This window comes from Pavona decussata, unplaced genomic scaffold, assembly GCF_977016875.1.
Source record: "Pavona decussata unplaced genomic scaffold, jaPavDecu1.1 SCAFFOLD_602, whole genome shotgun sequence".
NCBI lineage: Eukaryota > Metazoa > Cnidaria > Anthozoa > Scleractinia > Agariciidae > Pavona > Pavona decussata.
Window position 1 is genome coordinate 4,199,555 of NW_028145860.1, and position 14,968 is coordinate 4,214,522.

The window sequence follows — 14,968 nt, forward strand, 5'->3', positions numbered from 1 at the left end:
CAATATAAGAGAACCATTTAATTACAAGGATTTGTATGGGAATACAACGGATTTGTGTAAACGGTGGAAACTAACATTGTTTTTTCAATAAAGTCAACTAACCCTGCTGCTTCTTCCCAGTTTCATCCGGCTTTACTGTCATTAGAACCACGCCATCACCATCAGTAACAAGTGTCAAACGAGCGATAGGGACTAACTTCCACTTTTTCTCCAATCGTCGTGCCTCGTTTGGAGGTACCCTCGATTTCTTGTCATCCTCCCAAATCTCTACGTCTTCAGTTTCGTAAGAGATGACGCCATGCCGCATAACTGTCGACAGCACAACAGTCCCACTCTTCAGTTTCGGCTCGGTTCTTGAACCTTCTGGGAAAGCAGGAGATATGGGAACATTGAGGGATACAAAAATAGATACAAACAGCCTGATAACGGTAATGGATCATAAAATGATGTTTCAGTAAAGCTACCTCAATATATGGTTCGTTTCACCTAATTCTTTGTTGTTCTTGCGTGTATTTTGATTGGTCGATTGATTGATTTGATTGGTCGAACGTTCGATTGGGTTCTGAAATCGAGCTTACAATTGAACTCTCACACAAATTTTTAGGTTTGATTGCGTTCGATTGCCGAACTCATTTAAACCCAATCGTTTGATCAAGTTCGGTTACCGAACAGTTCGAGTAGTTTCGTCGGAGTGGTCCGAATGCCTTATGAGTATTCTTGCTGAAGAATGTGGCTGGTGAAAGACGTTTCATTGACAACTGGCAGAGTAAAATCCGGGCCTTTAGAACCCACAGGCAGCCCAAGCTCTAAACTAACATTGTTTTGTCAATGAAGTCAACTCACCCTGCTGGATCAGTGGATCTAGGTCTTCGTCAGCCCTTTGGCTTGTTTGCTCACTTATCCTGAAAGTGATTCGCAAAGTACGTTCATAACACAACATGCACATGTTCATAAATGATTGCTGGATAGCTTCTGTGCTTGTTCTGTCAAAGTATACTGATTTTTACAAGGAAATGTTTCAGTTTTCCATGTGGGAACTGTTGGGCCTGGCCAGACCTGGTTGGCATTAAGATTAAGCATCAATTAGCTATGAAGGGGTGTGCAGCTTGGTCCGCCAAACCCTGGCTCTATTTTAGACCCAAATATGTCATTTTTCGGTACCCATTTTCAGACCTGGTTTTCAGACCGTTCAGGCCAATGTGGTTAAAATTTGTATCCTATTTCAGACCAAAACGGTTCCAAAACGTTATCCTTTGTTGCCGCACGCGTAAATACCTTTATAACTTATGTTGGGGAGCACCCCCCCCCCCCCCCAACCGCAAGAATCTCATATCTGGGTAAGCGTGATACAGCGGCAAAATGAGTGCGCATGCTCGTCACGCGTAAGCATTCTGTACGGCAAAATGGCGGCACTTTTAAAATTTCCATTGTCTGTTTTCGCGAGTTTCCGGGGAGAAGCCCAAATCAAAATGGATAAGGTTGCCGCTTTCAGAGAAGGTTCCTTCGAACTTCCTCCATCACATATCGTATTCAACAAGAATAATAGTTTGGTAACAGGTGTGAATTTGGTGATTGAAGTGGAGCATACGTTATCGATTCTCGCTCGAATCACAAATCTGCGGAGCATGCGCACTCATTTTGCCGCTGTGTCGGTAAGCGTCAGATAGAGCTCTGAAAACTTACAACCCAGTTGACGATGATTACTACATGATTACCTTTCCTGAACATTTTTGACAGATAGTTCTTTGCCAATATGAAGCAGCTTCTCGTATAATTCTCTGTCAATCCGAGCCAGCCTCTTGTACACTTCTATTTCATTTGTGATTGTCACTTCCAAGTTCATTTCAAATCCAGCCATTTTAAACTTTTCTTCCAATCGTTGCTCCACTTTCTTTGCCTCAAAATCCTTCATGAAATTCAGGAAACTTTCTTTTGTACCACAGTACAAATCCACGAGAATCGAACCAGGTGCAATGTTTCCGACTTCAATCGCTGGTCTACTCAAAACTTCTGTGATCACGCTCGTTACCAACCCCGGATTTCTGTAAAAAAGAAGTCCCAAACTCACGCCACACCCAATTCCAATCCCCAGTAATGCTCTTCCGGCCAATTGCCTGTCAGCAATTTTAAGAGAGATTTTCAAAGTATTAAATGAAATCGACAAGTCAACCGCAGGTCTGGGTCCCGCCTCTTCTCCTTCTCTTTCAGCTGCCTCTGCCATCGGCCCTTTTGAGTCCTTGGGATATTTTTCTCTTTCTTGCTCTTTCTGTTGATATTATCTTTATTCCACTCTCTGACGAACTCCAGGAGGATGGCTTTACCCTAGAGGTTATTGTCTCTAGAAATTTTTAACAAAGATAATTTGGTTTTTATACAGCTCAGACCGAGCATGTCGGTTGGTTCCAAATACGCAAAATAAAAACAAACAATCAAACAAACAGACGGATAAATACGCGAAATAAAAAGTAGATAGTAAAGAATTGATTATGACTGAATATGATGTTCAACTTCAAGGACAAATAGCGATGCTCGGCTTAACGCATTTTCCTATCTGACATAACCTTGGATGGTTCATACAGCAACCGTTGGGTACACACCCTTGATCGAAGTTTCGTAAACTTTGCTCACATGAAGACTGTCTATCCACAGTGCATGCTTTGTAGCTTCTTCAGGAGCAGGTTTACTTTTAGATTTGTTCCAATCAAAAATCTTTGACCAGAACGATACAAACACCTTTGCTGATTTTAAATACCTGATATGGCGTTTTAATCGTGCAAATTTTGCTATGAATGATATCGAAACTGCGGCGGTTGACTTAGTAACGGTCAGTAAGCACTGGTAGATGTAGCATTATTGACAATGGCATCAGTTGTAAAGACAAATAGGGGAACGGCTTCGATCTTTCTAAGTTCTTTTTCAGTTATTAGCTCTTGGAAATGCCACTGTAGCTTAAAGAGACAGTGTCACCAATTTTTAGTGTGTTTTTGAATAGCGAAAACAAAAACATATTTGAGAATGATGTATTAATCAGTAAATGACACAGGCATACTCGGAAAAAAAATCGGAGTGTTCCTATCAGGAGTCGAACCTAAAACCTTCCGATTACTAGTTCAAACATCTAGTAACCAGGCTTACATATTCCAAAAACATATTTATATCGATGGAAATGTTAACAAAATGGTTCAGTATTGTTAACAATTACCCTACGAGTATACATAAGCTGATATTTGTTATCTTTTGCTGTGGATGGCTAGGAAGGAAATGGATTACAAAAAATTGGCCATCTTTTTCAAGTTCTTCCTGTGTATTTTGACGAAAATGCTATAAATTGATTTATAGTTTGTTCTTCATTAGAGACTTTTCCAATGAAAAAGTACTTTCCACACGGTGCTTTACAAATAATTTTATATTAGAGAAAAGGTTCTATGATAGATGTTTGAGTAGCTTTGATCAAAATCCAGCAAAATGTCCGTGACAGTGCCCCTTCAATTTCAGTGTTTTTCCTTACTGTGATCGTTAGTTCGACCGCTACCCCGTGTCACGCAACGCGTGCAGTATCAGCCAACTTTAAATATGCAAACTGCATTGACATTATTTTGCATTCAGGCTTTTTTTTTCACTTCGCTTGGAACCATTCACTTAACGAAAATTTAACGCTAAGCGAGTGACTGACATAACTGAGTCAGAACATGGGAGGGTACTAGACTTAAGCCTGATTGTATGTATATCTTGCAAAACCGCAATAAAAGAGATTACAGGAATTAATCTACGCTGAATCTGTAGTACGCTGAGCGGAAAGAAAAATATCGAAAAGCTGTTGGAACATCTTAAGTAATGGAATATCCATTTAGCTAAAAGATTTTTCGCCAGTCAGCTATAACTGATAAAGAAAATTTGAGAGGTTTTATCAACTTGTTGATAAGGGACTGAAGTTAACTACGTACAGTAATGCAGAGTAAAGAAATTCGAGAGTAGGCGTTTCGACCGGTTGCCAAGAAACGTCTATTCCCGAATCTACGATCGCTCAATTACCTTATTAACTCAGTGGATAAAACAAACTGATCGCTTTCAGTCCGCCACCAAACCGTCAACACGGTTTCTGTCAGAACTAACTCCCTTATCTGGTAGGTATAGGTGATGGCCTGCTGGCAGTGTCAGGATATATTTGGTAAATTAACGGGAAACAGCGGCGAGAAAAAATGATCTATTTCGGTCCTTCTGAACTCTGTTATGTCGAAAGTATTTCATATTTACGGCTGCAGAAGATAACGGTTAAACTGCGCTAACAAAACACCACAAAGAAATACTAAGCGGAGGAGAAACCTCAAGTTTACCACTCACCTTCTGATAAAAAGCGGAAGCAGGTTATTCCGAGAAATTTCGAACGAGCAACAACGCTTTTTTGTTTCCGCCAGTTTTCTTTTAGGGAATAGCATATAGCCTACGCTATATGTCTGCTAAAATGAGTATAGCTCAAACTTTTAGTCGTTTCAAAAACCAAAACTGAACTGCATTTTGAGTTACAAGCGAGAAGTCTCGATCACAAAACTAAGTAACAAAGGCTTCTGGGTACAAGGATTGGTGAGTCACGCGAAGAAGTAACTTGTCACACAATGTGCTAAACAGCGACACGCGACAAAGATTTTACTGGTTCGAGCTTTACGCACCAATAGTGACCTCTTTCGGTCTAAACACCAGCACTCCTACATTTCTCTCCGCAATCTGACAAATCTATTAAGAGCGCAGACCTACAGAAGGAGCAGGGAGGGGGGATGTACGGTTAATTAACTAAGCACAATAATGCCTCTTCACATTTAAAATCACGTTTTCTTGTAGGCAAACCAGCTGATCAGTTTTGACCACTCGTACTCCTGAGTTTTGAAGTTTTCGATGTGCGTGTGTTTGCATTTCCTAACATGAACTAATTACAAATTTGACAACAGTCTTGACGGTAATCGACACAAATTTCCAGTTTGCTTTCTTCATTTCATTATTTTGTTTCCTGATAATTGGAATTTTCCTCAATTCAACTCACCCAGGCATGTGTTACTCGACGAAGAACGTGGGCAAAAAAAAAAAAAAAAAAAAAAAAATGCTGTAACTAGCCTTTCTTGATTTATCATGTATAAATGGATAATGCAAAAGGTCCTTCTTTTTTTATTGCACTGTATGCATGCTTTGTACAACTTCATCTTCAGTTCTTCTATGCACTTTTTATTGTGTATTTAATCGGTGACAAAAGTAACCACCAGATAGAATTGCATTACTTGCAGTCAGAATGAAATACAGGGGAAAAAGACATTTGTTAAGTAAAATACCCTGTGCTTCATACGGATGCTTTTAAAAAATCCCTGGGCTCTAATCATTACATTTTCATCTTTCATTTGGAGACAGAAACCATTTGTACATTGACTATTTTTCAACACTAACCGTGAGTCCCGATATGTATCTGTGTGACGCCGGGTCACTGACGCTGTCAGATCGTAATTTCCGGTACGTTATCCTCGTCCGTTTTTCAATGTTCCGCTGTTTATATTTCACCCTGCCAGCAGAGCCTTTCTTTTGCTTGCTCGATTTTGGTGTCCTCAATGAAGAAAAAGACAAAAAAAGGCTCTGCGTTCCTCTGAAATACAGGGGAAACATTTGTTATTCACCATTTTATTTGGAGACAGAAACCCTTTCTTAACCAAACTCATTTCTGACTGACTAGTGGGGGAAAGGAACCTGTCTGGCACTCATTGAGGGTTGCTAGCGAACCGTATGTACGCTCTTTTCAATACAAAGTGTTAAATTACATCCTCTACACAAATGACCGTCTTTTTAAAATAGGGTATGTATCAAATCCAAACTGCACCTTTTGTGAAGAGCATCGAGAAACTATTCATCATATCCTATTTGAATGCTCTTTTTCCAAGCATTTTTGGAATTTGGTGTCCTCCTGTATATTAAATAGGCTTGGAAGTTGCGAGTGCCTCTCGATACGTGACATTATGATAGGCATTCTGAAGGAGGGAATGGATCTGCTTAACTATATAGTAATTTTAGGAAAAACGTATCTGTGGACCTGTAGGTGTAAAGGAATTAACCCCATCTTTAAACATTTCAAGAAAATTTTGGAAATCAAATATGAAACAGAAAAATACATAGCCTTTAAGACAAATAAAATCTGCCAATTTAAAAAGAAATGGGAGATGTTTGAGGTATTTAATTTAATTTAATCTAGTTTAATTCTAATTTCAATTGTAATCTTAATTAAAATATGTTATTGTCAGTTAATTTAGTAGCAGTAATTTTAGATGTTTGAAGTATTTAATTTAATTTAATTTAGTTTAATTCTAATTTCAATTGTAATCTTAATTAAAAGTATGTAATTGTCAGTTAAAAAAAAAAAAAAGAGGTTAAATACTCCCTCTTTCCCTTTTATAAGTTGGGTGCTTTTTTTTTTTTTTTTTTTTTCTGGAAACCTAAGCTAAGGTCCAATCTCTTATTAGTTTTTTGTAATTTCGTCCCTTTCTTTTCTTACTTCTTTTTAGTTAATTCTAATTGTAACCACTTGTAATTGCCATTGCATTAATAAAAGTCAATTTAAAATAAAAAAAAAATAGGATGAAAAACTACTACCTTTATTTCAAAAAAATCGCGCGAATGCTGAAATATTTTCCCACCATTTTTACGTCCGAAAAAAAAACACAAACTGAGTATTTTCTAATATATTTTTTTATATATTAAGCTAAATGTGCAAATGGGGACTCTATTCGCTAACATTAAAAAATTGAAGATATTATTTAAAAAAAAAAAACAAAAAAAAAAACATTTTATTTGGCGACAGAAACCCTTTCTTAACCAAACTCATTTCTGACTGACCAGTGGGGGAAAGGAACCTGTCTGGCACTCATTCAATATGATGCCAACCGGACGTACGTTCACGTTAGATGCAGTTTCCCCTACAAAACTAAGCCTCATAACAAGTTACTGTGTAACGCATTATAGTATGAGAATAAACTCAAATATTTTTTTCCATTTATTAAGCGTCCACAAAAGCCTCTTTAATGATAAAGAAAAATTACTCTAAAAAAGGATTAAAGTAACGACTACAGCCAATATTGGAGGTGTATCACGACACGTGACGATTTAAAGATAGGTGCTTAAAATAAGTTTCTCCTATGTTTCCTGGTGTGAAAAAAAAATTTTACTAACGTGTGTATTCAGGCCTTATAACCTGGATTTACAATTTTAGAACCAGGATTATGCAGAGCCAGTTAAACCTTGGTTGACGGAAACCTCCTCTAAAAGAGCCACCTTTTATACAAGGACACTCAGACTTGGCTGACCGCAATAAATCTACACATAGTTCTAATGAACAACGGTGTGAATCAAAATGTTCGGTGCCTACATCTGTTCAGAATCTGTTTTTTCCTTCAGACAACATTTTCCCACCTACTTTGTTGAGTGCATACAAATTGAAACTCGAAGCTCTTTTTTTTTTGACCGGCATGACTAGTGATCGAAACCTGATCATCTTTTACTTTTTGCTGCACAAAAGACAATCTCGTACCCAGAGTCCTCAGGCTCTTTGGCCAGCGATTAGTCGCCAGAAGAGACTCTGGAGAACTGGAACTTTATTTAAATTTTTTGATTGGCTCTCCTGTAACAGCTTGCATTGTTTCACCGCAGAAATTCTACGGTAATAAAATTCCAGTGCCCCAGAGTCCCTCCTGGCGACCAACCGCTGGCCAAAGAGCCTGAGGACTCTGGGTACGAGATTGCACAAAAGATAGAAAAACGTTTGAACTTCAAAAATGGTAACTTTAAGGCCGGTAATTTGTCGCCTTTTGCCAAGTATTTGTCATAGCAACAAACCTTTTTCGGAGATCACTCCTATTTTTACAAACGAAAACACCCCTGCTTTAATGAGTATCCGTGACAACTGGGATTGAAGGTCCGAAATGTACCAAAAGCCTCAATGTCCGAATAAATGTCCGAGTTGTTTAAATCCAAGACAGCCACCGAACCATGACCGATCACTCGTCCATTTCATGAAAACTTGAGTATTATATTCAATTGAATTGAATTAACTTTATTTAACTTCTTTTTCTTAATTATAACAGGATAATATAAGAAACTAAACTAAAACCTCTACAATAAACTAAATAACAATATTGCAGGGTGAAATCTAAATTAAGAAAAGCTGAACTTAATTAAACATTTGGCAAGAAGTTTTGACTATCGCATTTTATCTAGTCGAATTTATCGTGGTGTGCCGAATCTGTACTGTACACTTTCAGATATTTGGCACGGGTTTTAAGCTTTATTCGGGTTGACTCCGGCCAAAATTTCTTATGGTATTAGACCACAGGTCCGCCAAAGTGTATGTGACACAGGTAACCATGCAAGCGTGATATAAGAGTTTGTATGGCGTTAAAATTAAATCGAAATTTAGACAACAATATTTCCAAAACAACCCACAAAAAATATCATATTTAGAACTGTTAAATATCCATACGCATGTAGCTCATGTAGACCTACAACTGTGGTCTTAGTCAACAAGTCTTAGCAACATCACACTGCTTTTAAAGCGTTGTAAACTGAAACGTATGCACTGTGGAATGATAGCACAATGATCCAGATCCTTTTACATAAAGAATGTTCAAACAAGGAAAAAAAACTCAAGAAAATAACATAAATCCACATAAACTTACCATGAATCATTCACCTCGACAAAAGCGGAAGTTGTCCCTCAGACATTTTACTATTCATCTGACTAATAGCAAAACCAAGACATCTCGAGAATTGAACAGACAGAATATTAAGCTACGTGAAAACCAAAGTGAGACAGTTAAGGGGGGAGTCCACAAGTTTGTTGCTAAGGAAATCTCAAACCTCCTTTTTTTCGGTTCCTGATCTCCAGTGGGCATCAAAGTTTGCCGTGTTTGTTCAATTCACGTTTCCTTTAAATGTTTCAAACCACGCCCATATTTGGTATGTCACGTGAACACAATAGAAAACGTCTTAAAACTCGGACTGAGTGGATCGTTTTCGAAATATAACGATATGTTTTGCCAAAACACGACAACTTGTAGCATGCGTTTAAGGAAATGTACAATATTTCGAAAATTATAAATCTTTAAGAAGCTATAAATGCACTTTTTCTTGTAATTCTCATCGTCAGTTTATCGGAGAAGCATTTCCATGCTACAGCTTATGCAAAATATCAATCTCTTCTTGGTCCATGAAAAAACTGTTCCCGAAAGTCAATTTCCTCCGAGGAGTTAATGGTTTTTGAAGCCCACGCTAGTTTGCTCGGTTGGAGACTGGCACTATCAACGCAAGAACAGTCGTTTCCATGTCAGATCTGTTTGCGTCGCGCCAGTTTTGATAAGGCAACTAGACTTCTGGTTTGCAAGCCATCGCTTTGAGGCGGCAAGGGAAGCCTTTTTAACCGCTTTTTCGGCGTTTCTATTTGCCTTTGGCATGGTAAATAAAGCCCACTCACGGCAAAAGATAAGGGTATGTTACAACGAAAGGCAACTTTTTCGGAACCGGTGGAGTGTTTTACTTTTTTTGTGTTTACAAATTTATTTTTCCCGCCATGTTTGACACGCGGCTGCGGCCGGCTAAAAGTGCAGCGTGCAACCGCTGACGAATGATGAGCCTTTTCGCGCCCTTAGAAACAGACTTGTAGTTAAGTTTCTCCCCCTTAAACATCGTTCAAATTTCGTGCTGATTGTTTCAAGACTGACAACAGTTTCTACCTCAAACTGTAAGCTCAATGCGTAGCAAAGGGAACAAAGGCTTGTGGGTACACATACCAAAAGTCACGCCACCACTTGCTCACGAAATGTCTCAATCACGCCAAGGGAATGAAAGTAGCCCAAAAATTATGGTCAAAATTAAGCGGGTGTCTGAAAACCAGCGGCACGCGGCTAAAATGTTGCGTGAATCGTTATTTTGAAATACGCTATTCAATATTTTCTATAAATTTTAGTAGAGAAAATAATCACAGGATCAGATTTATAGAGGTTGATGTCGATCTGATAACTGGAAAGAAAGGTCCTTTGGACCAAAAAAGAATGCATGACTTGTCATATATTTTCATACAAAATAAAATTTGACTTGTATAACTTTTTGGACGCGTGGAATACGAGCTGTTATTTCTTTGTCAGTGCACGAGCGGATGGAATTCTGTAAATCACACATTCTGATTGGTTCCGGGAGCGGTTCAATTTTGCGGATTTGTTGCAAGACCTTGGCCTTGTTTTCTTGCGGGAAAAAAATTTTATTCACCAGCCTGGATCGGTCCGTATTGGGAAAAAAACTGTGCCCTCTGTCCTCTTAGCCGCTGTATAGCATAACATATCATTTTTCATCCGCGAGAATAACAACACCAGCGTTAAGTTTTTTAGAAGATCACCTGACACGTAATCTGGCTTAACAAAATCAGGCTTCCAGCATTTAGCATCTTCTGGGGATAAACCAAGTTTGCAGTTATAAACGCCAGTACTGAGGTAAGTTTAATGGCGAATTCTTCCCGATGTTTTATGGTTGAGGGACATAATAACTGTTGGAGGCAGAAGCAGTTTTGTTGTGGACTTGTTATGACGAGTTACTCGCAGACGTTTCTTGAAGAAAAGTTTGGCTCGTTGCAAAGCCAGGAACTTGTGGGGATATGGAAGGTAACGCTCTGGGATTGTGGGTAGTATTGTGGGTCATCCTCTGGTGACTTTCCAATTATCAGTGAACGCGGGATGGGGGAGGGGTGGAGCATTAGGGTATTCCTTCAACTGAAGGACAACAAACTTAAAGGAAAAATTCTGCGCCCGGTATTTGTTTGTTTTTATCTTTATCATGACCTTTATGTTAAACGCGTACCAAGAGCAAAATACACACCTTGTTTAAATTATTCTTTTTCGAAATATTACGAAGCGATTTTGGTAACTTTTCAGGAAAAAGTTTGCCATTAGATATAAAAACATAAACTCAAACTGCATTTTCCATAAGCACGGCAAACAAAAGTTACAGGAAATAGATTGAATTGTGTTTTATTTGTTTCATGTTAACAGCCAGAATATCTCCGAAAGAATTAATGTATTTTAACACGGTACACATAAAGAAAAGTATCTGAACTCGAATCTCAACTACAAGTATCTTCGGCCATTTTGAAAGCACACCGCAAGATTTCCTAAGTAAAAGTAAAAAGAACAATGACGTCATCACGTTGCCATCGTAACTTCGATTTTTATGAAACTCACGTCTAAAACTTTGATTAATTTCTTGCAAATGAAAAGAACACTGAATTAACATTAAGATTTTAAGAAAGGTCTTCAGTTTTTATGTTTAAATCAATGGCTCAAGGGGGTACAAAATGGACACTTCCGTTTCCGTCACTACAACCCTAACTCCACCTCGAAAGTCTGCATAGACGGTACAAGAGTAAATACAAGGAGCAACTGATTTGGGAACGCCAAGGAGCATTTACTGAGGAGGACAGAGTTAAATACCAACTCCCTTCTCTCCTCCTGCATTATCCAAGTTGTGCCCCTTCTACTACGTAGGCTGAACAAAATATTGCATCTACGCCAGGACACAAGCATCTGAATATAGATAAAAAAACAAAAAACAAAAAAACAATTAGTAACAAGAATATTTAACAATTATTTACCGAAGTGGCGGTGAATAGTGATGTACTATTCACTTGTGCGGTACGTACTAACATTAGAAATAAAATAATTTTTTGGTCCACTTGTTATTCAGCTTGTGTGATATACAGCTATTTCAATAAACGTTGTCGGATTAAAATCAAGCTAAAAGACAAGACCGCACTGTTTTGTGGGATTATTTTTTATGAATAATTTCATCAAAATCATCCCTGCACGTGCAGGTCATTGTATTGCTAATTACAGCCTATTTTTTTCTCCAGGCATGACTGATTTTGATGAATTTATTCATAAAAATCCCACGTAAACTTTCGGTCTTGTCTTTTAGCCTCATGCTTTGAACCGACAACGTTAATTGAAATAGCTGTATACTAAAACAATTATTCACCTCAGTGTCGGTGAAAGTGATGGATGGATATTTACCTCGAATATCCATCCATCACTATTCACCTCCACTTCGGTAAATAATTGTTAACTGGTCCTCTCCGTACAAACACCAAATAGATGCAACGAAATGTTTTTTTTTCTAACTAATCGAAAACAACTTAACCCTCTATGAATACCACTGCTTTCACTACGCATGGCAGACATGGTAGTCAAGTTGGTGTTTGTGTCGACCTTTACAATCGTCATTCTACAATGTGATAACTTTAGTTCAATGATAAATCCTCTAAAAAATAGAGTTGTTTTCCTAAAGGGACAAGCTCCCCAGAAGGTCCTGCTATTTCTGGTGATTCACTGCACATCAAACTCTAATCTGCAACTGGAAAAACGGTTAAATGTACAAGTTCCTTCTGAATATTTTTACAGTCTTGCATTTCACAGTAGTCTTAACAATTACCTAAATGCGCTTTTCACGCTTTTTATTTTTTACTTTGTTCCACCTACCAATGGCTCTCTCCTTTCTTGTAGTTTGCTCTTGGACGCGGTAGTTGCCTTTCTCGTCAGAAATGACACACAGTTGAACATGAGGTATCGACCAATATTTATCGTGTAAATTAGAAATAATTTTGTCAGGGATTTTCCACCGCGGATTGATAAATTCTAAGTCGCCCTCTTCCATTGATATATAACCGTCACAAACACGAGTTTTTAACACCACAGTTTCGTTTTCCTTAAGGTGCAATGATTCCTCTTTTTCTATGGTTTTGGAATCCGTAACAACGGACCAATCAAGTTGACCACTTCTCTCCCACGTGATTGTAACCATAGCTTCAGGAGTGTTGGAAAATGTTTCCTGCAACTCTCTCTGTATATGATCCGGGACCTTAAATTCAGGAAGAAAAATTTCAATATCGCTCTGCTTATAAGATATTATACCTCTGAAAAGACGAGTTTTTAGCATGATGAACCCTCCCACAGGGGGAAGGTATTCTCTGCCACTGACTGGATCAGGTGTTTGCTTTGGCAAAGTTTGGTGTAACTGGTTAAAGGTTTGTTCCTGACGAAAAGGAACATCATGCCTTTCCAGAAGTGGATGACTTGGCATGCGATCTTCTGGTGGACTTTGGACTTTTCTGGCCGCTGAAACATTGGCAGCATTGGTTGGCGGTGGGAAATCGCCTGCAAAACTTCTCTGTGGTTGTGTGTTCAAAGATGATGTTGGACAGCTCAGTATCATCTGCAGCAAGACTTGGGGATCTACAGCAATCCGGTGGTCCTTAACCCACACGACCAAGCCCTTGCCTGTGTCACGAAGGACGGATCCGACGGTCTGTGTGAAGATAGCTTCATCTCTCTCAGTGACCAGGGAGCAAGGAGCGCTGATCATGACGATGACTTTTTCAACTGAAATGTTAGGCAAAGGTGACATGATTATGTTTGCTGCGTAGTATGATCTACCTGTACTTATCATAGACGGCTAATATATACCGGGGCAATCTAAATGGCATTGACTAACTGAGATTACTGTACCGACCAATTAGCTGATAAGGAAGATCCCGAGATCGGAAAAACGTATTGGAAATGGTAAAAAAATAAAAACCTTGCAATCAAGGATAAAAGGGCCAAGCCCTTGCAAAATCCAACGAAGTAAACGAACTAGCCGTGTACGCATTGTTTCTGGTACTTAAATCCAGTTTCTGTAGTATGGTATGAAAAACTTCAAACGTTTCTACTCCCCCACCCCCGTGGGATACTAGTTCATCAGTGGGTTACCCCAGGAAAAAGGGTTAGTTTCTATCGAAACTGTGGTGCTGCGTCCGTGGAGAGTTGAAACGAATGTTTCATTTTACTCAACAGAGTTGATAAGGTAATTTGGCCACCGTGAAGAAATTCGAGTCCTAACAGTTCGAGTGTTAGCCCTTTGTAAGAGTGACGAAGACCTTACAATCGTAAGGTAACCACCACTCGCATCTCGTCCGTTGTTTTCTCCAGTGACAGTAAAGTGAACGAACTACGCGCGTGCTGGCGTGGTTGGCTCGCCTTACTGTCGCCGTATCAAGAAAAGCGGATCAACTTTGATAACAATAGACTTTGTTATACGAACTTAAATTGCCCATATATGGCCTTTTGAAACAATGGCGGCAACAGCTTCTAAATATTAATACTCGCGGGATTTTTCGAAATTTCCGATTACCACAGGAGCGGGAGATTTAAACGATCGGCAAGACTCAAGGGAAGACAAATTCTCCCCGGGGAAGGTGGTACTGGTATATAAGGGACTGCCCGTAGTCTACTTGAATCTCTTTACAGTGGTCAAATTACCTTATCAACTCTGTTGACAAAACCAAACCAAACATTCGTTTTAGCTCTCAGAAAATCTCTGGCGTACTAATTACGTGAGCAACAAGGCTACGTTAAGGGTTTTACAGATAAGGGATAACTTTAACAGAAGAAGTTAAGAGACTGAACGCAACTCCATCTAAATGGACCTCGTCAGCATGCCTCGACAAACACAATGGCGAGTTTGCGGACTTTTTATTCTTTGGAAGGGTAGCCGTTAAGGGACGGCAACTGTCTTACCAACGTTATTTGCTGCTGTTTTGAGAAGAAGTTCATATTCTTCTTGACGTCTTGGTAATTCCTTATAAGCATCTTTGACCGTGGCGGCATCCACCACTAACACACAGAATCTAGGAGGCTTTTCCAGCAAATATGACACGGCTTCGATAGGTGAAAGGTTCTTCACTGTAATATCGGTGGAGATATTTAGTGAAGGACGAAGAGTATCAAATACCTGCCTGACAACCTCTAAGGATCTGTGGGAAACCTTACAGCCAATAATTACCAAACCTAAAGATGAAAAAGTCCTCAAATGTTATAATTACATAAAACGTTTTAACAGTGGTAAGATTGTAAGCAATCTCAGTATA

The 14,968-nt window shown here is 38.9% G+C and overlaps 2 protein-coding genes across 2 annotated transcripts in view; both read right to left on the reverse strand.

Moving 5' to 3' along the window:
- Positions 1–14,968, reverse strand: part of LOC146449497 (uncharacterized) — a 124,477-nt gene that overhangs the window by 58,223 nt on the left and 51,286 nt on the right. The window contains exons 6-8 of the mRNA XM_085101832.1: positions 1,716–2,256; positions 844–902; positions 103–363 (exon numbers count right to left, since the gene is read on the reverse strand). Coding sequence (XP_084957958.1) covers positions 103–363; positions 844–902; positions 1,716–2,256 — 861 coding nt within the window. The remainder of the gene's footprint in view (positions 1–102; positions 364–843; positions 903–1,715; positions 2,257–14,968) is intronic.
- LOC146449498 (uncharacterized) overlaps positions 1–14,968 on the reverse strand; it is a 119,789-nt gene that overhangs the window by 14,320 nt on the left and 90,501 nt on the right. The window contains exons 9-10 of the mRNA XM_085101834.1: positions 14,619–14,888; positions 12,543–13,442 (exon numbers count right to left, since the gene is read on the reverse strand). Coding sequence (XP_084957960.1) covers positions 12,543–13,442; positions 14,619–14,888 — 1,170 coding nt within the window. The remainder of the gene's footprint in view (positions 1–12,542; positions 13,443–14,618; positions 14,889–14,968) is intronic.